Here is a 22,947-nt window from a genome sequence, read left to right as displayed (position 1 = left end):
GCTTGCAGCTGAATTCATTTAATACTGAGCAGCAGAAATCATAAGCAAAAAGACTGATCCATTTAATTACCTCAAAATATAAAATACTGCTCCGAAATGAAAATACAAAGTTAAAAGACAAACTGGGAAAAATACATAGAATACATATGACGAAGAGGTATTAATTAATTTTCTTACCAAATCAAGCATTCCCCAACTGGTTCACAGCAACAATCTAAGAAGGAAAAAAAAAGGGGGGGGGGGTGGAGGGCAAAGGAAGTAAATACTCCCATTCCATTTTTCATTCATCAATGGATGGAAGTTTTAAAGGGCCCAGCGGGAACCAGGGCCTGAGGAACAAGGAGGGACTCACAGGCTTTTCATCCAGGACTGTGAAGGTGTGCTTCCTGGGGAAAGGAGTAACTACAAAATTCAAACTACTGAAACCTTCAGCCTAGAAATTTCACTCTTAGAAATGCAGCACATAGATAAAGACAGAACAAGCAAAGCACCACAGCTGACATTATTTCCAAGAGGGAAGGAATCCATCTGTGGGAAATGGGTCCATAGCCTAGTATCTCACAAGGAAAGACCTACAGTGGGCCTATAACCGGCTGTGCAGAACTATTCCAAACTACACTGCTCAGTGGAAAAGGCCAAGAGCCTCCACTTACACACTACCACGTTCCTTTTTTGCAAACCAAATAAATATACAGCTACACCTGCTGTTTAGTCATTGTGTCCAACTCTTTTGCGACCCCACAGACTGTAGCCCTGCCAGGTTCCTCTGTCCTGGGATTTCCCAGGCAAGAATACTGGAGTGGGTTGCCATTTCCTTCTCCAGGGGATCTTCCTGACCCAGGGATCGAACCTGTGCCAGAGTCACCTGAGAAGCACCAGATGTGCCTGTACTTGCATGCAAGACCTTGAAACCCCCTAACATTGGCTGCTTCTGGTCAGATTTATCTACACTGTATACCTGTTCACGTCATGTGAATCAGCCGCATTTTCCAATGTGCTCAGTTTTAAAAGCCTGCTCTCCTGCTCTCCCCAAACACATACACAGCTGTTGATCATTTATTATATACTACAAGCTTCCTAGGGAGGTGTTATGGACAGAGCTGCTTCTTGGAGTAGTTGACATCGCTACGTCCCATTATAGTGGATGACATTGCTTCCACCCTTCAAGAGCTTCTGGATAACTACAAATATGCAGCTCTTAGAAGAAACGCAGATGTTAACCTTCGGACTTTTTTGTAGACATGACACCAAAAGCTACAACCACCACCACAAATTGGACTACTTCAAAATGAAAAGCTTCTGTTTCAAAAGACACCGTGAAGTGCAAATGCAACATATTCAGAATGGGAGATAAAATTTACAAACCATGTATTTTATCAGGGATGTGTATCTAGTGTGTGTAAAGGACTCTGGCAGTGATAAAGATACACAACCCAATTTAAAAATAGGCAAAGGATCTGAGCAAATATTTCTTCAAAGATCTCTAAGTGGCCAATATGCATGTGAAAAGATGCTCAGCATCATCAGCCATCAGGGAAATGCAAATCAAAACCACAATGAGATAGCAGCTCAGGCCCTCTAGGATGACTGTCATCAAAGGCAGGTATTACAATAAATGTTAATGAGCATGTGAACAAACTGGAACTCTCAAATACTGTGAAGTGGTGCTGCTACTCTGGAAAACATGCTGGTTCCTCAAAAGACTGAACGTACTTACCATACGGCCCAGTGTGGTCACACAAGCTCAACTGCCGGGCACACACCCAAACACACTGTCTATGCAAGAACTGGCACACGCAAGTTTTAAGAAGCAACACGCCTCATAAAATAGCCAACAACACACACAACCCAAATACCTGTCAACTGATGAAAGTATACATGAAATGTGGTGTATTCACACAATGGAAGCTTTGTCAGCAACAAAAGGAATGAAGCACTGATACAAGCAATGGGACTGAACCTTGAGAACATGAGGGTGAGTGAAAGAAACCAGTCACCGAAGATCACAAGGTGCGTGACTCCATTTACAGAAATGTCCAGAGAAGGCAATTCTACAGACAGAAAGTAGGTGAGTAGGTGCCTGAGTGTTGGGGATGTGAAGTGGGGATGAAGGGTGGTGTGTGTCAGGAGCAGATCAAGAGTGCTACAGGTACAGTCTTTCTTTCTGGGGTGATGGCTCCTAAAATCAATTGTGGGGATGGATGACAATTTTGTCAATATACTACTAATAAAAACCATTGCTTTGTACACTTTAAACAAATGATTTACATGGTATACAAACTGCACGTTGATAAACCTGCTATTTAAAAATAAAAAGAGCTAGGCCAGGACAAATAAATGTGGATACTGGTATGTACATTTTAAAAGGTGACATTAAAATTCCACTTTTAAATAAGCCTAGAAGTACTGAACTGTTTCTTACACAGTAAGTATTCATTGTCAGCTCCTATCTAAATCCATCATTTTTACAGCAATACAAATCAAAGGATTTCTGAAACAATTCTACCTTTTATTCAAATAGAATCACATTTGAAAATAAAGGTTCCATAGTTTAAAAACCTCTGACCTGGATTTTGGACTAGGACCAACGAGCTGGACAGTTTGTGTCAGCAGCTGTCGTAATACTCCTGCACCAGAACCAGATGAAGAGAAGGGACGCAAACTATCTGTTTTCACTTTCTGTACACATGAAATTTGATCAAATAATGTGTCTTTTACAAAGCAATCCTGTAAATGAAAGACCCTGGATTTTAAAAGGTGGAATTGAGATCTGCTTTACAACCCCACCCCAGTCATGATACTGAATATTCTCGCTTTTATATCATAAAATGAAGCTCAGCTCCAGCCTCATTCTGCACTGCGATCACCTGACGAACCCCAGCCCCTCCCTGTCCCATCTCATCCTGCAGGTGAAACCCCACCTCTGAAAGCACCATCTTTTCTTTAGAAGGCTGTTCAGTAACCACAGACTTCAGTCTCAGAATCCTTTGACTAAGCCCATCCTTAAGGAAACATAAAGAAAACCAGTTCTCTGTATGTCATTTAAAGACACCTGCGCCTCCCCAAGGCTTTTTAAATCAAGGTACACGAGTGAGGTCATCGGGGCAGAGACCTTAGTAATGTGCCTGGGACTGAGGCCCATCGGGTATCCACCCTAGACTTGCTGTCCAGTCTTCTCCCTACCACTCAGTGCCCACCTCCCCTCCAGGGGGCCAGTCCACACACTGCTCTCCACACATGGCTCCAGCCTGCCCTCTTGTCGTGCTGTCACGCACATCACTTCCCTTCCTTGGAGACACTGCCTCCCTTTCACCCCCTTAATCCCTCCCTTGTTCACATCTTACTTCTTTCTCTCGAAACCCGGCAGAAAAGCTCAACTCTCCACTGAGCTGTTCCTAAGGCCCCCTTGCCTTCAGAAAGTCTTGTGAAGTAGAGGACGTGGCAGAGCTGGGGTGGCCCGCTCTCATCGCGGCACTGAGAGCAGAAATGGAGGAGGACACGGGGCTTCCCCCAAGGAATCCGCGATCTATCTGGGTAAGGCCTGAAAAGTCTTATGAAGACACAGTAACCACTTATTAAAAATATTTATCTGTTCCTAAGTTAAATAAATAATTTTAATGCAAACGCTCAATAGGGCATCTTCCCCAATGCTCCTAAGATCTCGTCTCTCTCTGCTGCCGTGGGCATGGGCGGCTTCACTCCATTTTGTCTTCTCTGGATCATGACGGAGTTCTGCAAGTATGTACAAAACAGAAGAAACCAGAATCAGTCATATACTAAATGCCAATCAACTGCCAGTAATCAGGTATTGCGTTTTCTAAAAGGAAACATAAAAGGGCAGGTTAAAAAAATAATAATAAATTCTAGGACTCTAGATAATGTTTTGAGATTATTATCCATTAAACAGAAGTGATTCCCTTGGTGGTGGTGGTAGTTTAGTTGCCAAGTCCTGTCTGACTGCTTTGCAACCCCATGAGCTGTAGCCCTCCAGGCTCCTCTGTCCATGGGATTTCCTAGGCAAGAATATTGGAGTGGGTTGTCATTTCCTTCTCCAGGGGATGTTCCTGACCCAGGGATCAAACCTGCATCTCCTGCATTGCAGGTAGGTTCTCTATACTACTGTGCCTCCAGGGAAGCCCCATTATTCCCACAGGAATAATATGTCCCCTGTTACTAGGATGGGGATACAGTGTTGAACTACCAGCCCAGGAGCACAGCTCACCAAGAGTTCAGGAACAACTGCCCAAAAGAGCCAACAAGTGACCACAACAAGTGAGTGAGCAGAGGGAAAGGAAGCCATTGGAGCCAGTGCTCAGAGAAGCAGAAATTACAATATATGTGAAAAAGTGGGGACCATGGGCAGCAGTGGGGGAAGAGAAGGCAGATACACGTGGTGACAGGGCAAGCCCGCCATTCCATCCACCTCTAGGAAACTAACACGATGGCAAGACACTGATCCACGTAGGAAGACCCACCTCAGCTGGAGCTGAGTTGTCACACGTGGGAAGGGGTGAGGCACCCAACGAGAGTGCCCGAGGGTCCTGAGGGCACACAGGGGTTGTGGTCAGAAAGGTGGGCTTTCCACAGCCATCACTAAGGAAGGGTGGTGGGTTCTGACAAAGCTCAGGCTTCAGACTCATGCATAACAGATGAGTTCTGACAGAGGTGACCGAGCCAAGCTTACCCAGAACTTCCGGCAGTTCTTGTACTTCAAGAAGTGAGAGGAACAGCTCTCCTTGTCATAGTTGTTTTCAGCCATGCATCTGGTAGATGCGTCCGATTCCTTAAACATGTAAGACAGGCAGCATTTAGGAGGCAGAGTGGCATCTAAAAAACAGATACACACACTTCTGAAGCTGCACCTCCCCAAGCAGATAACTGGAGATAGTTTCAAAAGGGAATTAGCTTTCCAACCATCCCAGCATCCGTTACGCTCAAGGCCAACACCTTCCTCTTCATAGTTGGGGTCAGTATTCTCTGTATCTGATTCACAGGAATTTGAGTCGGAGCACTGAATGAGATCAGTCAGTAACCATTTTATCAAGGCGGCTGAGACAAGGTTCCACTTGGATGTGCTCAGTCATGACTGCAGGGAGCTTTTCTGCGGGTCCAGGGTTAGGGCTCAACACTTTCACTCCCAGGGGCCTGGATTTAACCCTGGTTGGGGAACTAAGACTGCACAGCAGGGCCAAAAGAAAAAGAAAATTCACTGCTGCACAGCAGAAGCCAAACCCCATCTCCTGACTCAGAGGGCACCTCTCCACTCCTCCAAGTTCTCACGGACTTGAACGTTTGATGTTAAGGTGGTTTCAAGACCCTAAGTAAATAGCTAATGACTGGTCTACAACAAGGTAAATTAATGACATTCATCTCAACGTCTGTTTGGCTATCATTCACTCCATTATGCAAGTAAATACACTATTATGTCAGTAATTTTAATAGGTATCATTAATATCACTTCAAAACTGAAGTGAGCCACACAGGGCTACAAGTTCAAAGGAGGGTAGCTGCCATTTGGAAATTAAAGTTTAGCTGTCTGAACTGGAAGTAGATTGGATAACAAACTTCAAAGTGAAAGGCATGATTCTGAGAAGTCATCTAAAGGAAAACTTTAAATTAAGGGCAAGTAATTTGCTTCACAGATCTGAGAAACATGGTTTATCTAAAGCAACTCAGGAAAGCTGCTGAAAACAGATTTTAAATAGAATAAAGCCAATACTCCACACCAAATATTTAACAAATGCGTACATTTGGAAAATTCGTGAGTCAGGAAATACAATTTTCATAGCACCAGTCCAATGGCTGCCTTATTCAAGGATGACAATGCCACAAGAACTGCTAATTGTACCAAATAAATGCCAATAAAAGCTTATTATAACAACAAAACGTTTTGTTTACATGATACCCTAGTGAAAACCTTCAGGCTTTAAATAACTCTAACTCAGTTATCAGCCCTTCACTCTCAGCGAGGTGGTCTCAGGGACATGATGAAATCATTGCTATCAAAACAAATTCCAGTAACCACTTAAAAATACCTACTTTCCAACTTTGCATGTTTGGACTCAAGAATTTCCTCAGTGTTGCACATGCTTGTCTAGTGTTAAGAGTGACAACTAAAAGCTTGTATGCTCTACAAATTAGGGAAACTTAAAAGAGATGAGTCTTTGTCAGCTAAATGATGAATATCTAAAAATACTCTTGTGAAATAAGGATACGCAGGCCATGAATATTTCTTGTACAGGAATAACTTTTATTCAATAATTGAAGAAAACTGACATCCACAAAATCAGAAGATGCTTATTTTTCCAACTTAATACTTGTGACAATTCAAAGCCAACCAGCTTACCAACAAGCAAGGGTTTACGTCAGGATCCCTCAGCCTCCGTGTCACCATGGGCATCCTAAGTGTCTTCTCCCTGCAGGCAGAGGTTAGGAAGGGTTACACAGGGGATGACACACAAGTCAGTTAAGCCTCATCAACTCCGCAAGTACAGTACCTGAAAAGTTAACTTTGGCATAAAGATTTTCTAGTGAGGAACTCGCACGCTCTCTGTATTTTCAGAATGAAGACTTGGATGTGATTCTCCTCTACACTGACTCATGCCTCAGCACAAATACCTGTCTAAACTGTTTAAGTGCCTCTACTGAAATCTGACTACAATGTTCAGAGAAAATGATAGTTCTGCTAAAATTCAGTTTTAGTTTATTCCTATTTCTAAAGGTGGCTCAGTGGTGAAACCACCTGCCAATGCAGGAGACAAGAGTTCTATCCCTGGGTTGGGAAGATCCCCTGGAGGTGGTACTGACAACCCACTCCAGCATTCTTGCCATGGACAGAGGAGCCTGGCAGGCTACAGTCTATGAGGTCGCAGAGTCAGACTGACTTTCAGGGACTAAAAGACAACAATATCTATAGACTAAGCAATTAAATGTATTAACAAAACAAAAATACAGCATGCACTCTAATGATTACTTCCTTATTATACACTGACTAGCACACAAAATAAGGGTGGAATAATTTAGTATAACCCAACTTTAGCAAAAGTGTTTGTCAACTAAAGTACCTGAATGTCTACTCTGCGGCCTGTCCTGTGTTGGCCAATGTACCAAAAAAAAAAAAAAAAAAAAAAAAAAACCACACACACCAAAGTTATTGCTCAGTGTACATTTTGAAAAGTTAAAAAAAAAGAAATCTGAAATTTAACTTCCCAAAGGCATCTTCTATTTAACTGATACCTCCAGGGATAAAGGAAGTGAGGGAACACCACTGCAGCACATTCATCTTCCGGCTAAAGCCCTATAGGCATACAGCTTGAAGGAGCCTTTATCAATTAAAGATGATCACAGTTCTCTAAGAGCCAATTAGGGATTCCAAGTCAAATCATATACTCTTATAACAAGTACGGCACCTATATCCCAGGACAAATGCCCTCTCTAATGAATCTAACTGAAATTGGTATGCCTGTTATCTTCAAAGACACATTATAGAAATGAACTAAAAGAATTTTTTTTAAAAACTCAACTACTTTTAAAGGCAATTTAAACGCAATTCTTTATTTCAACATATTGGCATATTATCAATGAGCCAGCCACAGATATTTTTAAATGCTCTGCACTAACTTTATGGAACTTACTCCTGAATCCTGCTCTAGCTTAACTGTCTTTTACTTAAAGATCAAAGAAGACAGCAAATAATGTAGGATGACCTACCCAAAACACCAATGAATAAAAAACTGCATCAGTATAACTAGACAGAGCTCTGAACTTTTGTACAAAATGGTTTCTACTTTCCTTCCCCAAGACGGGACCATCAAAAAACATGAGCCATGTTAAAAGAAATAAAGTACATTCAGGAAAAACAATCAAACCCCCATGAGCTCCTAGAAAGTGGAGGTATTCTAGGATCATGAGTCAACTAGTTCCCTTTCTCTTTTACAAGAAAGATCAATATGTCCAAGCTAAAGGGGATAACCTTTGCAAAGAAGGATGGAAAAAAGTCTAACCATTCCGGGTCCTTTCAGTAAGTAATCCTTCTATTTTATGATCTTCATTGACCAATACATAAGTACACCTAGCTAACAAAATTTCTTGGCAGGAAGAAAATTCAAGATGCTGTTCATCTGTACCTAGAAGCTTCTTCCTCTCCAGCACAGAATTCCTTCGCAGGCTTGACTTCTTCCTAAGACAGGTGAGGGCACAAAGTGAACTCACGGCTTTCTTGTCTACATGTGTCCTGTGTTCTGAGCACAGAGCTCTGCTCCACTGTTCACACTCCTTGAATGTAATCTCAACAATGATCAGACAGACTGAACTCAGGTTGCCCCCCTTCCGTGAAAGCGTTCTACTTTTTATCACCATCGTCGGTTAGAAATTCTTTAAAAACCATACCACCTAGGTAACATCATATATACCGAATCAGGTTTGCTGTAGGAGTTTATTCACCGTTCGTTTCCTTTCCCTTCCGGGTTCTAAATACCAATCAATCTAAGTTTGGATTTCCGACTGTCACCTGCTCTGCACGAATCCGCATGTAATAACTGTAAATGAAGAGGAAATGTCAGTTCACAGTGAGGATCGGGGCTGAAAGCGGATGTTCCGCTAAGGAGGCCTTGTCTACTTGCTCTCTGAAGGTAACAAACAAACGTGCCTAAGCTCTGTCCGCAGAGGACAGTCGGAGAGAAACCAACAATTTGAGGGAGGGGGCGCAAAAAAGCACAGCACGTTTGAGGAAGAGCGCTCAACTCTTTCTGCAAAGGGCAAACTGCTTTAAAAAGTATTTCTTGACTTTCCATCCAGTGATTCCATGTCTCCACTCGCAGCAGCTCTGCAAGGAAAGGGAACGCTCCTGACCCGTCCAAGGCCCGGTGCCGCCAACACCGCCCGCGCTACCAGGCTGTCCGAGCCCAGGCAAGGCTGCGGGCCTCCCCACCGCAGGAGCAGCCGTCGGGAACCCGCAACGCGTCCCGCGAGGCATTCGAGCCTCCAACATATGTCTGGGAGCAGGCGGCGGATCAGGAAGTCGGGGTGGCCTTGCGGAGGGGGCGGGGAAGGCGAGAGGAGATCCCAGATCGAGGCGAGCCCTAGGCCCGCGGCCTCTCGACAGCTGCCCGTCCAACCTCGTGAGCGGTGGACGCAGGTGAACACACCTTGCTCTCACTTTCGACGGCACCCAAGAAGGCAGGGGGTGAAAAAAGAGCAGGGAACTGGGGGCGCGGGCGGGGGGGTGGGAGGGCGATTACCCTCCAAAGGCTGAGAAGTAAGGGTGAAGAAAGGGCTGGGGGTCCCCAGGCAGGGGGCACCTCCCTCGCCCCCGGCCCGAGGAGACCCGCGTTGCCATGAGGAAGCGCCAACGGCAAGAGGCCCGCGCTTAGGCGAGGCCTGGTGGAGGCGGCTTCACGCTGGAGACGCGACTGCGGGTCCCGCGGCGGCCCGGGCGCGCCAGTCTCTTCCCGCAGCCCTGCAGCCGCGGCGGAGGGCAAGGCGAGGGGGGAGAGTGGGGGGGGGGGGGGGGGGCGGGGCGGGGAAACCACTCACCTCGGGCGGCCGCTCCGCCAGCGCCCAGGCCGTCTCCAGCTCCAAACACGTCAATGGCTCACGCAGCTGGGCCTTAAGTAGCGCGCATCCCAACGTGCTGCCCCCGCTCCGCGGCGGCCGCCGACCCAATGAGCGCGCCCCGCCGCCTGACTGACAGCCGAGCGCGGCCCTGCGCGGCGGGGGCGGGCGGGCCTCGCCCCGCCCCCAGTCTGAGGGAGGAGGGACGAGACAGGAGGAGTGGGCGGGGCGGCGCTCGCGACCCCGCCTCCGCCCCCGCCCCGCCGCGCCCCCCGCGCCGCGGCCCGCCTCTTAACACTTTGGCTTGACGGGCGGCGCGGCGGGCCAATCGGAGCGCGCAGCTGCTGCGGCGGCGGCACCCAGTGGCCGGCCCCGGGGAGGAGCGCGCGGGGAAGGGCGGGCAGGGCGGGCGCAGCGGCGGGCGGGGGTAGGGGGCGGGTCGGCGGGAGGCGGGGGCGGCGGCCGAGCGGGCCGGGGGAGGCGGCGGTGGGCGCGACGTCGGCGGCGGCGGCGGCGGCGGCGGCGGCAGCTGCAAGTTGGGCTGCAGGGGCAGCGCATACACTACAATGGCTGCTGGAAAGAGGCGTAAGGAAACAATTTCCAGGCCCGCCGCGTCCAGCCCGAAATATGAGAAAAAAATTATTAGAAATTCCGCGGGCGGTGTAAAGGCGGCGGACGGGCCGGAGGGAGGATGTTAAAGCCCCGCGGTGAGTTCTCCCGGGGTCCGGGGCGGCGGAGAGGCGTTTAGCGGGAGAAATATCAGGGTTATTTAAATTATGGGACTCGCTGAGGGGGCAGAGGAGCCGCGGCGGCGAAAGGAGGAGGAAAAAGTTTGTGCTGCTCTCAGCCCCTGCTCAGGACCCCAGAGAGAAAAATAATAATAAAAAATAAAATAAAAATAATCGGGCGGGGGTGCGGGGACTCCCGAAGTCGCTTCTGACAGGGCAGGGGGCGATGCGGCTGGAGACCCGAAGGTGAGGTCGGTGGGAAAAAAAAAAAACCCTTTATTCAGGGTCTGGAAAGTTTGAAAAGTTTTCCTCCTCCTCCGCCTCCTCTCTGGTGCTGCGAATATTGTGACAGCGGCAGCGGCAGCAGCGAGAGCGGAAGACATTAGAGACCCGAAAAATAAGGGAAAAATTAATATAAATTCGGTTTTGAGAGTAAACTCTCCGCATTTTCTACCAAAACATCCCGGGGGAAGGTGGGTCCCCAAAGGGCCTGGCGGAAACCCGCAGTCGGCAATATTTGGGGGGCACTTGGAGTGACTTGGGGGGAACTTTGCCCCTTTTTTCAAAAGAGGTTTTTCTTTTTTGGAGAAATGCATTTGTTTTCGCCCTTTCCTCAGGTGGGCGAGTCGGGGTCGGGGTGCGGGGTCTGCGAGGAGGTGTGAGCCCCGGGTGTGTGGCTGCGGGGGGGGAGGGGGGTGCTAAATGAAAGCAGGAGATCTGCACAGACCAGGGACAGCTTGTTGTCAGTATCATAAACAACCAAAATGGAGGGAGAACTCAGGCATATAACCAAATAAAAATTTTTTAAAAATCGCAAAAAAATCCCAAAAAATCCGGGATGCTCCCCCTTTTCTCGCTCAAGGTAAAAGGATGAACCGCCTTTCCCCTGAAGTCCATTTTGACTTTGCAGGGACCAAGGAGTTAATATTTATTTATTTTTTCAAAACTTTCGAAGGGCAAAAGCCTTTTATAACTCAACCGACAATGAGAAAACGTGAAAATCCGATGCTCGAGAAGGAGGGGGAGGGGGGGGGAGGTGGTAGTGCAGAAACTGCTAAACTTATTGGTAATGTGGGCTGATCTGACATAAGATAAACACTATATTTGCTATTTTATAACTCTGTTTTAATGATCGTTGCGGGTTTTTTTTTCTCCCCCCCCCCTCGGTGGAAAAAAAAAAGTGATGCCATTTTCTTAATAGAGTTAATATGTGTGATTGGAAGAATAAACCCTTTCGGCTTTGAATTGCATTTTCGTCGCATTTATGCTTCAGGTTTTGTTGGTGGCTCCCTCCTTTCTTTAAACTAGGCTCTACAGAGGAGGGGTAGAGAGAGGTGGTGCACACAGAGGCTGGTGTGCAAGACTGGAGCACCTTTTGGGGTGGGGTGGGGAGTTACTAAGCTGCTCGCCTCCTGACACGTTTGCTTCACCTGCTCATCCTCAGGATAGAATGTCCAGCCGAGGTTTTCTGGTTTTATGTATAGAAAAGGATGGTGCCTCTTACATCACAGTGAAGTTAATGGGAAAGTGCTGCTGATGTTGGTTTCCACGTGGGATGTGGGACAGAGCAGGGCGTTTTAAAGGGACAGCTTCTCTTTTCTTATGATTTTTCATCACCTACACAGAAGCCCTGCGTGAGGACCAGCAGTAGAGGTGCTGGAAGGGTGTGGTGATGGAAGAGCCTCCTCTTTCCATGACTCAAACGCACCCACCTTTAGCAGTGATGGAGGGAAAGGAGGGCTAAAGCAGGCTCAACAGAAGATGGATATTGTGTAGATCAGTTTGTTTCCAAGCTGTTCTTTTGTGTAACAAGCCCTCCCAGGAACTTTGCATGTTACATTGCTGTGCTCTGGAAGCTGATTTTGGAAGGAATTGTGGAAAAATGGAAATAGTTTAAGGTGTGTGGTGTAATGGTATAGCATTATTGAACAGTTATGAATTTTGTGCAGTGAGATCAAAGAGCTGTGTATGCCCATAATATGATTTTACAGCCATTTTGTAAAAGCTGTAAAATACCTAATATTCAATTTGGCTTAAGGTACACTGAGGACTTCTGGTTGAAAACTGTAGACAGAGTGGTGGAGATTCTTACTCTGTAAGCAGTAGGCATTTCTTTAAGGGGAAAAAAAAAAGCACATACACCAACACCATGGAAAAGTTTACGCATACCCATTTTAAAGCCCCATCCTATACATGTGCAGTAACTCTGTGCCTCTGAAATGAAAAGGTTTTAAAGTCCTGTGACCTACTGGTTTGCATCTTTTAAGTTGAATTTATTTGTGTTATTTAACAGGAAATGTTTACTGATCATAAACTACTATTGACTCTGATGGCTTAGATTTTCACAATATTTTCAAAATTGAAAATATGTAAGTTGTGTGCTGTACTCTATTGGACATTAAGGTTCACCTTGAATAGAATTTATTTGTGTTCCGTTTTCCACAGGTATATGAAGTTTCTGGAATAGATGCCTATTTTCCTTTGTTTTTATGATTTATAGAAATGGATTAAAGTAAGGACTGAATTTTTAGACTTCTTATATAGAGTACTTTTTCTGGCCATACTGTACAAATTATTATTTTGAAGTCTGGTGTACGTTAACCTGTGTTCACATCTGAACTCTTACCTGCCCCTTTCTGTAAATACCTCCATAGTAGCAGTTACATCAGTGTAATGTGGTTTCTGATTTTGGAAGCAATTGCAACTTTCTAAGAACTCATTAAAAAAATTAATCCCATGAACCACTGTTAAATCAAAATTGATTGGAAAGTGATTAAACTGTCAGTGGAGAAGGGAAACTCCCCCCACCCCCCCCCAAATATCTTTGCAGAGATTTCATGGTGCCATTAATACTTATAAAACCTTTGAAATTTATCTTACATGTTCATTGTAGTTTGGCTGGAGACAGTTACATTGACTATAAGTAGTCAAATTCAGTATAGATTTAAAGTGAGTTAGACTTTTAGATCTTGAATAGTTGCCACTTTGACAAACCCATTACTAATATCAATAAATTCAGTTTCTGTAAATGTGAAGAAGTATTTCTTCCAGTTACATGTGACCATGGAGTTATTCAGTTTGCTTGGACACTTCACATTATGATTAGTTTATTGCCATCCTAAATAAAAGTGCTGGTATTGTGATTTTTTTTTTCTATATCACAAAAGGTGGTATGAAACCTTCTTCATGTTTGGGTTTTACACACCTCGATACTTGTCTGAATCAGAAAATACACTCAGAGAACACAAGTATAAAACCTGTAATTCCTTGGAGAGTCTTATTTAGCTGGGACATAGCATAATTACTCATTTGAATTGATGGTACTGAGCTTTTGTAATGCCTATGAAATACTACCTGTTGGACATCCTTTTTCTGAAGCTACTATTAAATTGTACCAATTAACAGAAATAAGTTAAGGCTGTTGTATATTCATAATCTTTATTTCAGGTAGAATTAGAGAAGCCTCATAGCTGGAGATGTTTATTTGAAATTTATATGCCTAATTTTGCTATTGGACATTCTGTAAGGAATTTAGCTGCTGTGGAAGATGATTTATAAATGTGGGCTAATTCTGATAAAATTCAACATTTGCATATTTATTACAATCTAAATATTTTAATAAACAGACATAGGTAAATAAATTAGTGAATGTTTTTATCAGTATATTTTCAAAGTTGTAAGTGTACTCTTGGTGTTTTAAAATCATACAAAGGTGTTCTTTTTTTTCCTTTGTTTTTAATATAATCCTGGTTGTCACTATATACATCTTGGTTTGGTATTGTGGAAATTTTCCTTTCTAAGGATTAAATTGTTATTTGCTGAATGAAATATAATGCTGCTATCTTTGAGATTTGAAAAACTTGAGAACTAAAACATGTATCTATAGCTGTCTTTGAAGTTTTGTTTTGATAATCATTTGCCCCTTAAGCTGTGTAATCAAAATATTGGTTCCTTCCAGGAATGTTTTAATGTTTTTTATTTAGAATCTTGTTCTTTGGAAAATTAATATGTCTGAAAAGTTACCTGTTACACATATATACACACAGAAACACACCCAAGAAAAAAGTTTAACTGAGTAACTTTACTTACACAGTCTGGAATACTTGTTCTTTTTGATGTGTTTCCAAATGTATAGGAAATAAATAGAAATTTTCCTCTTTATATTGATAACATCTTAGATTCTTTAGTTAAGTTATTTGAGTAAAGGAAGAGTTTCAGAAGAAGGCAAGAACAACTGAATGTGTTCAACAAAATCCAGGATAGTGAATATGTTCAAGGTAAAAAGGCTAAAAATTGTCCCTTGAGCCATTTTTTAACTGTTTTAAGAACCCGATAAACACCTTATGTGAAACATCAAATACTTTGAAAACATATCAGACACTGCAGAGGAGCAAAAATGTACCCTTAATTTCTTTAATTGTAACAGGAATTAATGTAGGCAGCATATTTAACCAATTAGTAAGTATTTAGGTAGCCTTGGAAAAGTATTTACAAATAAGTTAAATGTGAGGGCAGGGTACAGTGAATTGATGAACTGAAAGGTAACTGTGATTTTAGAATTCATGCAGGGGAAGTCTTTGCCATTTTACAATAAGACCACTTGGAGGTAACTAATTTTTACTTTTGTGTGTATTTCAGTACCTAATTTTTTTCTTTTTTTGAAAAAGCCTGAGCCTGACATCTACTGTGTTACTACATTTCCTTTATAACAGGGCAACTTTTATATCTCATTAACAAATTTAATTTGAGAAATTAAATGCAAAATTTTACATTGTAACATTTTCTGAAAGTATTGATGTGTAGTTATTAACATTTGGAGTTGTGAGAAATACACATGTATGAAAGCCTAGTAGCCGTTATTGCAGAGGCATAATTTGATTTTTAGTTTTGAGTCACTTGGCCTAGTGCCCAGTAGCTTACATTCTACCCTGGGTGTCCACCTGTCTCTGCCTCCTCCCTCCAGGGTGGTATTGACAAGGGTATGGTGATGAGGAACTACCAAGGGTGCTTTGGTATTTTTGCTTTCTGATTTTGTGTATGCACTGGTGTGTGCTGTTCAAGTGTTAAGGTTTTTGTTCTTTTTTTTTTAATGCTTATCAGAGAACAAAATCCCAATTTTAGAAAACAATATCTCATTTTTAAAAAGTGAAGTGGTGTGATACTGCATTAAAATTGTTAGTATTGAAAAGTCCTTGGATGTCTTGTAAACAGAGTTACTGCAGAGACATGGCATTAAAACTAACCACAGTGTGTGGGGGGAATTTGAGATGGCAACCCAAGAAATGGGTATGCCTATGTAGAAGGAATGAATTTAGGCAGTTGTATCCTAGGTTAATAGGAGGAACAATTTGCTTAAAGTGTTTCCCTGTGGTTTTTTTTAAGTGAAAACTTTTTCCTAATCTAAATACATAGAAAACCTAGAAATATGAATGTGTTAGAAAGCAAAAATGTTCTTTTTGATGTATTTTTTTTTCTTAAAAAAATTTTTAAGGAAAAGTGTATTATAAGAACCTAAGTGTCCAAATTTAATGGGGAAATGTCCAAAATTAATGGGGAAAGAACTAGGTATAAGAGAATATCAGATTTAATCGTGGAAAATTTAAAATTTGACTTCTGTGAATAAAGAATAACTAACTATAAAGCAAATAATAGTAAATTTACTCCCCCAAAATGAGAGTGATAATTGGGGGACTCTGTAAGAGAGTATTTTTAATACAAATTGCTGGTTTATGGTAACCTTTTAAAAACAGATTCCTCCCCAATTTTTCCTCCATATCTTTAGACTTGTAGTAAACTAAATTAAACTCTAAGAATAATGTGTAGCGATTATTTGGAATACTTTATTTTTAAATAAGGAAAAATGATTTTTTGTTATTTTTTTAAGAGTAAAGATTATTTCAAATGTGTACCTAAGTGAAGTGTTCTGAAAAATCTTAGAAACTGTTGAAAATTATTTTCTTAATTCTTTATCAGAAACTTTAAAACTTCCCATTAAGTTAATGAAATAAATTTTAAAACCTTAGTTTAAGAACAGAGTACTTTGTGGACTTTTTTTTAGGGCAATTTGAGTCATTTCTTCCAGACTCAGTAACAGTTTAAAAGCTTTTCACAAGGTAAAGATAAGAACACTCACAAACTTTTTGATTTCTGAAGTGTTTTTAGGGGTAGGCTGACAGTTAAAGAAATTTTTTTCCCCATTTATTAATTAGCAATTGATTTTCTGAAGGAGAATCTAGATCTATTACAGTATTGTGTTCAAGAGTGGAATTTTCTTTTAATATTAGAAAATATTTTGAGGGTAAAGGAGGCATCTTTTCTTCAAGGGTCTCAGCAGACTGTGGTTATCTGTCATTGCAGAGCCTTGAGCCCTACCTTTTTTTGAGAGTCAGAGACTCATCTTAGGCTTTCAGATATTAAATATTTAAATTATTGTCTCAAACCAATGTTGGAATTGCACATTGTTTATTGATTATTTATGGTATCCTATCTTTTAGTTTCTGAATATGGAAATGTTAATTGTCAGATGAAATGCTACAACTACAAGGCTGCCATCTGATTTTTTGAAAAATTTTATCTTTTAAATCAATAGTTTGACATTAGAGCCTTGAGTTTTGAGATACATTTTTGAAGACTGTTAAGCCAGAAGTCAGAGAATGAGGAATTTAGTCCCTTGACTAATAGGCAGAATTAGAAAAATGTTTCAATCAATTTTTTTCTACTTGAAGATATTTTAGTAAAAAGTTGACTGAATTGTTCTTAATCAGAAGAATTTTACAAAATTGAACCTGAAAGTTTGAGGTAGTTCAAATGTGTAGGTTCAAAATAGTACCAGTTGAATTTTAGACTAGTAGATTTTCTCAATAACTTGATTTTATTTCCTTGTATTGCCTTAATGCTGGAATTACATAGAGCCCGCGTCACTTTTCATCATATTCTAAAACAGTTACACTAATAGGTTTTATTTTTATCAACTTTAAACAATGAAATGAAGATACTATTTTGTATAAGGGTACATTACTTTTTAAAACTATTTTGTGCATTTCCTAAATTTAATTTCTTTAACTGTTCCATTCCAAGGAAGAGAAACTAGCTGCTTTACTTTAAAACTAAATTAGCTCTAAATTTGCAGTTTATGGGAGAGTTGTCACTTTATATGTTTAGATAAGATCTATTATAACCTTAAATGTAAATGTTAATATGATTATCATATCTGATTATAAACTATATCTCAAACATGAATTTGCTCCCCTTCTTCTAAAATTGTTTTCTGAATAAAACTGAGAAAATATTTTTCATGTTATTGTTATTGTCTAAAGTAATTTAATTGGGTAAGTTTTCAATGTCAATTATATTCCTCTTCTAATATTAATAGAATTTTACTTAAAATTACTATTCAAATACACAGTGTCTCAGCAGTAAAATAGAACTAGATATATAATAAAATAGTTAATTATACTATGAGTGGTGGAAGCAGTCTTAGTAGTTCTTATTTGGAATAGTTTAAAATGGCTCAAACAAACTGCCCATGGGTATAAGGCATACCTCTAACAGCAGCTAGTGATATTTTATAGTTTTCTTTTTCTGCTTCATAAAGTTTGAGCATTCTCAGAGCTACTGTCATGCAATAAATAACTGATTTAACTATGCCCTGTGTAAAGTACACATATCAGGTTTAGCTTTTAATATAAGTTGCTTTAGCTTTCTTGTAAGAAAACTGAATAAGACAGATATCCCATAGTTATAATTTGGTAGACATCACATCACATCTTAAAAGATATTACAGGAAAAATATATTATCATAATCACTTACCCAAATCAAAATGAAAATAAACTATTAAGTAATTGTTTTAATTAGACATAGAATGGTGGTTTTAAATATTTAGCTAGGTAACTTGATGTACTGCTGAAATATAGGGAATTTTAGTTGAAAGTTGTTATTGTACCCAAATCTATTTTGTATGCCTCAAAAGTTTGTGAATAAAAGTGAACACATGTGACAGTCTGGTAGTTTACAGACGTTCCTAAACATCTGTCCTTTGACAGTTAGTGAAAATGTATTTTTTAAATATGTGGGCAAAATTATTTCAACAATTATAACATTCAATTATTATACTTATTTTTCAAAGAAAAGTGGAGATGAATGGTTTAGTGTTGCTTATATCTCTTATCAGTTGCATATTCATTGCATTTGAAATTTTAATCATTAAAGCATTTGATACTTTAGGGATATTTTAGGCTTTTTAATTTGTTTTAGTAGTGTAACAGTGTTTTCCTTAAAACCGTTTCTTTTTGAACATTATAATCTATTTAAATAGTTATTTTAAAACTTTAACTGCTTTTATTTAATAAGAGAATTTCTGTTCCCTAGATCATGTTATTCTTAAAAGAAGTTCCTATCTTGAAATACTCTTAATCATAGCTAAAGGTTATCTTTTTAAATATATACTAGAAGCTTTTCTTCTTTCTGGAGTTAGACATTTATCACTATGAACTTACCTCTCATGACTGCTTTTGCTGCATCCCATCAATTTTGGTATATTCCATTTTCATTTTCATTTATCTCAAGGGTTTTTGTTTTTTAATTTCTCTTTGGATGTCTTCTTTGACCCTTTGGTTGTTCAGTAGCGTTTTGTTTTATCTCCACATATTTGGAAATTTTCTGGTTTTCTTCATGTAATTGTCCACTAGTTTCATACCATTGTGGTTCAGAAAAGATATTTGATGTGATTTCAGTTCTCTTAAATTTATTGGGACTTGTTTTGTGACCTAACATATGGTCTGTCTTGAAAAAAATGCTTCATGTGCACTTGAGAAGAATGTGTATTCTGTTGCTTTTGGATAGAATGTTCTGCAAATATGCATTAAGTCTACCTGATCTAACGTGTCATTTAAGGCTGATATTTCCTTATTTTCTTTCTGGATGATCTAACCATTGGTGTAAGTTGGGTTTTAAAGTTCTGTTCTATTATTGTATTGCTGTGTGTTTCTTCCTATGTTTGCTTTATATATTTAGGGGCTCCTGTGTTGGGTACATGAATAGTCACAGATGTTATATCTTCTTGTTCAAAGAAACAACCTAAATTTTAGAGATATTTTAGAAACTAGAAAAAGAGCTCAAGGAGCTAGAAAGAGAAAGGAAGGAAACATGAAAGATTAGAGAAAAAATGAAATAGAGACTAAAAAGATCATAGAAAAAATCAATGAAGCTAAGAGCTGGTTCTTTGAAAAGGTAAATAAATTGACAACCTTAAGCTAGACTCATCCCTCCAAAAAAGAGGACTAAAATAAGAAATGAAAGAGATAGTATAACTAATACCACAAAAATACAAACCATCCTAAGAGACTGCTATGAGCAGCTATACGCCAACAAATTGGCGACCTAAAAATGGACAAATTTCTAGAAACATAACAACCTACCAAGATCGAATCATGACAAGATAGAAGATCAGAACAAATGAGTTACTGGTAAGGAGATTGAATCAGTAATCAAGACTTCCCAACAATCAGAAGTCTGGGATCAACCAAATGCATTCACTGGTGAATGTTGCTAAGTCGGGTCAGTCGTGTCCGACTCTGTGCGACCCCATAGACGGCAGCCCACCAGGCTCCTCCGTCCATGGAATTTTCGAGGCAAGAGTACTGGAGTGGGGTGCCATTGCCTTCTCTGCTGGTGAATGCTGCTGCTGCTGCTGCTAAGTCACTTCAGTCATGTCCGACTCTGTGCGACCCCAGAGACGGCAGCCCACCAGGCTCCCCCGTCCCTGGGATTCTCCAGGCAAGAACACTGGAGTGGGTTGCCATTTCCTTCTCCAATGCATGAAAGTGAAAAGTGAAAGTGAAGTCAGTCAGTCGTGTCCCACTCTTAGCGACCCTATGGACTGTGGCCCACCAGGCTCCTCCATCCATGGGATTTTCCAGGCAAGAGTGCTGGAGTCGGGTGCCAACATTAAAGACTTACAGGCATACCTCATCTTATTGTGCTCTATAGGTATTGTGTTCCTCACAAAGGTTTGTGACAATCCTGAATCAGGCAAGTCTGTTGTTGCCATTTTTTCCAACAGCATGTGTTCACTTCTGTGCACATTTTGGTAGTTCTCACAATATTTCAAAGTTTTCCATCATTACTATATTTGTTACGGTGATCTGTCATCAGTGATCTTTGATGTTACTATTGCGAAAAAAAAAAATTGCAACTCATTGAAAGCTTAGATAATGATTAGTATTGTTTAGGAATAAAGTATTTTTTAATTACCTTGTTTTTTAAGACATTCTGTTGCACACTTAATAGACTACAGGATAATGTAAACATAAATTTTAAATGTACTAGGAAAACAAAAATCATGTGACTTGCTTTTTGCAATATTTGCTATATTGCAGTGGTCTGGAACCAATCCTGCAATATCTTTGAGGTATGCTTGCAATTTCAATCCTTCTCAAACTCTTCCAAAAAATAGAAGAGGAGGGAACTCTTCCAAACTTATTTTACAAGGCCAGCATTACCCTGATACCAAAACCAGAAAGGATGCCGCAAGTAAAGAACCTCATAGGCCAGTATCTTTGATGAATGGGCTTCCCAGGTGGCTCAGCGGTAAAGAATCCACCTGCCGATGTGGGAGACTCAGGAGACATGTGTTTGATCCCTGGGTTGGGAAGATCCCCTGGAGTAGGAAACAGCAACCCACTCCAGTATTCTTGTCTGGAAAATTCCATGGACAGAGGAGCCTGGTGGGCTACAGTCTGTGGGGTCACAAAAGAGTCAGACACAGCTGAGCAACTGAATAAGCAGGCACGCATCTTTCATGAACATAGATGCAAAAATGCTCAAAAAAGCATTAGCCAACCAAATTCAATAATATGTTAAAAGGACCATACACCATGATTAAATGGTATTTATTCCAGGGATGCAAGGATGGTTCAACATCCACAAATCAGTGTGATATGTCACGTTAACAGATGGAAGGATAAAAACTACATGATCATTTCAATAGATATAGAATAGGCATTTAACAAGATTTAATATTTATTTATGATAAAAAAAAAACTTTCAACAAATCAAGTATAGAGGGAATGTACCTGAACATAGTTATAACCGTATAGGGGAAGCTCAGAGCTAACATCATGAGAACCTTTTCTCACTCAAAGATGAGAACCTTTTCCTTGATAATCAGGAGGAAAGAAAGATACCTACTTTGACCACTTTTAGTCAACATAGTATTGGAAGTCCTGGCCAGCCCAGTTAGGCAAGAAAAAGAAATAGAAGACATCCAAATGGGAAAGGAAGAAATAAAATTGTCACCATTTGCAGATGGCATGATACTTTATATAGAAAACCCTAAAGACTCTCCCCTGACCAAAAAAAAAAAAAAAAAGTTAGAACTGGTAAATGAATTCAGTAAAGTTGCAGGATACAAAATAAGTATAAAAAAAACTATACATTGCGTTTCTATATGTTAATAATGAACTATCCAAAAGAGAAATGAAGGAAACCATCCCACTTAAAGTTGTGAAAGACCGTATTCTGAAAACTGTTAAGACATTCATGAAAGAAATTAAAGAAGTCACAAATAAATTGAAAGATATCCTGGGCTCACAGATTAGAAGAGTTAACATTGTTTAATGTCCATATTTTCCAAAGCAATCTACAGATTCATTGCAATCACTATCAAAATTCCAAAAGCATTTCTCAGAGAAATAGAACAAACAATCTTAAAATTTATATGAAACCATAAAAGACTTGGAGTACCCAAAGGAATCTTGTGAAAGAAAACCAAGCTGGAGGCTTCACACTTCCTTAGTTTCAAACTATACAAAGCTACAGTAAGAGAATAGTATGGTATCAGAATAAAAACAGACACATAGATCAATGGACCAGAATAGAGAATTCAGAAATAAACCCATGCATTTTCGGTCAATTAATACATGACGAAGGAGCCAAGAGTGTACAGTGGGGAAAGGACAGACTCTTCAATAAACCATGTTGAGAAAACTGGAAGCCATATGCAAGAGAATGGAACTGGACCACAATCTTAAACTATACACAAAAGTAACTTAACTATACACAAAACTAACTCAAAATGGACCAAAGACTTGAGCATAAGACCTGAAAACATAAAACTCCTAGAAGCAAACATAGGCAGTAAGTTCCTTGACACAGGTCTTGGCAATGATTATTTTTAATCTGACATCAAAAGAGAAAGCAATAAAGGCAAAAATCGAAAAGTGACATTACATCAAACTAAAACTTTCTCTGTGGCAAAGGAAATCTTTGACAAAATTAACAGACAGCCTACTGAATGGGAAAAAATATTTGCACATCATATATCTGATTAGGGACTAATATTCAAAGTATATAAGGAAGTAATATAACTCAAAAGCGAAAAAAAAAGAGTCCAATTAAAAATAGATCTGAGTAAACATTTTTCCCAAGAAAACATGCAGATGGCAAACAGGTTCATGAAAAGACACTCAACATAATTAATTGTTAGGGAAATGCAAATCAAAACCACAGTGAGATAATACCTCACAGCTGTTAGGATGGCTGTTTAAAAAAAAAAAAAGCTAGAAATAACAAGTGCTGGTGAGGATATGGAGAAAAGGGAACCCTTGTGAACTGTTGGTGGTGTAAACTGGTGCAGCCACTATAGAAAAAACAGTATAGAGTTTCCTC

General features: G+C 40.4%; 2 protein-coding genes across 5 annotated transcripts in view; one reads left to right on the top strand and one right to left on the bottom strand.

Moving 5' to 3' along the window:
* Positions 1-2,488: 2,488 nt before the first annotated feature.
* On the bottom strand, positions 2,489-9,819 carry CHCHD7 (coiled-coil-helix-coiled-coil-helix domain containing 7). Of its 2 annotated transcripts, none has more exons than XM_069601020.1 (4): positions 9,535-9,819; positions 6,347-6,416; positions 4,685-4,783; positions 2,489-3,732 (listed from the first exon to the last, which is right to left on the bottom strand). In XM_069601020.1, the coding sequence occupies exons 2-4, from the start codon at positions 6,398-6,400 to the stop codon at positions 3,628-3,630; spliced, it is 258 nt and encodes an 85-aa protein (XP_069457121.1). In that variant the 5' UTR covers positions 6,401-6,416; positions 9,535-9,819; the 3' UTR covers positions 2,489-3,627. The 2 variants fall into 2 exon arrangements, with proteins under 2 accessions (XP_069457121.1, XP_069457122.1); XM_069601021.1 differs by lacking the exon at positions 9,535-9,819 and adding an exon at positions 8,127-9,489.
* Positions 9,820-10,046: 227 nt separating this feature from the next.
* The window catches only part of PLAG1 (PLAG1 zinc finger), a 46,981-nt gene continuing 34,080 nt past the window's right edge, over positions 10,047-22,947 (top strand). The window contains exon 1 of one of the 3 annotated variants that reach the window (XM_069600068.1): positions 10,047-10,259. The gene's annotated coding sequence lies outside the window, so the exon portion shown is untranslated. The remainder of the gene's footprint in view (positions 10,260-22,947) is intronic. The other 2 variants (XM_069600064.1, XM_069600065.1) reach the window with 2 other exon arrangements.

The sequence above is a fragment of the Ovis canadensis genome, chromosome 9 (genome assembly GCF_042477335.2).
Source record: "Ovis canadensis isolate MfBH-ARS-UI-01 breed Bighorn chromosome 9, ARS-UI_OviCan_v2, whole genome shotgun sequence".
Classification (NCBI taxonomy): Eukaryota; Metazoa; Chordata; class Mammalia; order Artiodactyla; family Bovidae; genus Ovis; species Ovis canadensis.
Note: the sequence above shows the minus strand (reverse complement) of the source record. Positions and strands in the feature narration are given on the sequence as shown.

What these genes read in the sequence shown, in the direction of transcription:
- CHCHD7 (XM_069601020.1), bottom strand. Translation starts at nt 6,400, where the DNA reads ATGCCCATGGTGACACGGAGGCTGAGGGATCCTGACGTAAACCCTTGC. An exon ending in ACGTAAACCCTTGCTTGTTG is followed by an intron (nt 4,784 to 6,346) that starts GTAAGCTGGTTG and finishes TACATGTTTAAG; the next exon opens with GAATCGGACGCATCTACCAG. An exon ending in AGAACTGCCGGAAGTTCTGG is followed by an intron (nt 3,733 to 4,684) that starts GTAAGCTTGGCT and finishes ACATACTTGCAG; the next exon opens with AACTCCGTCATGATCCAGAG.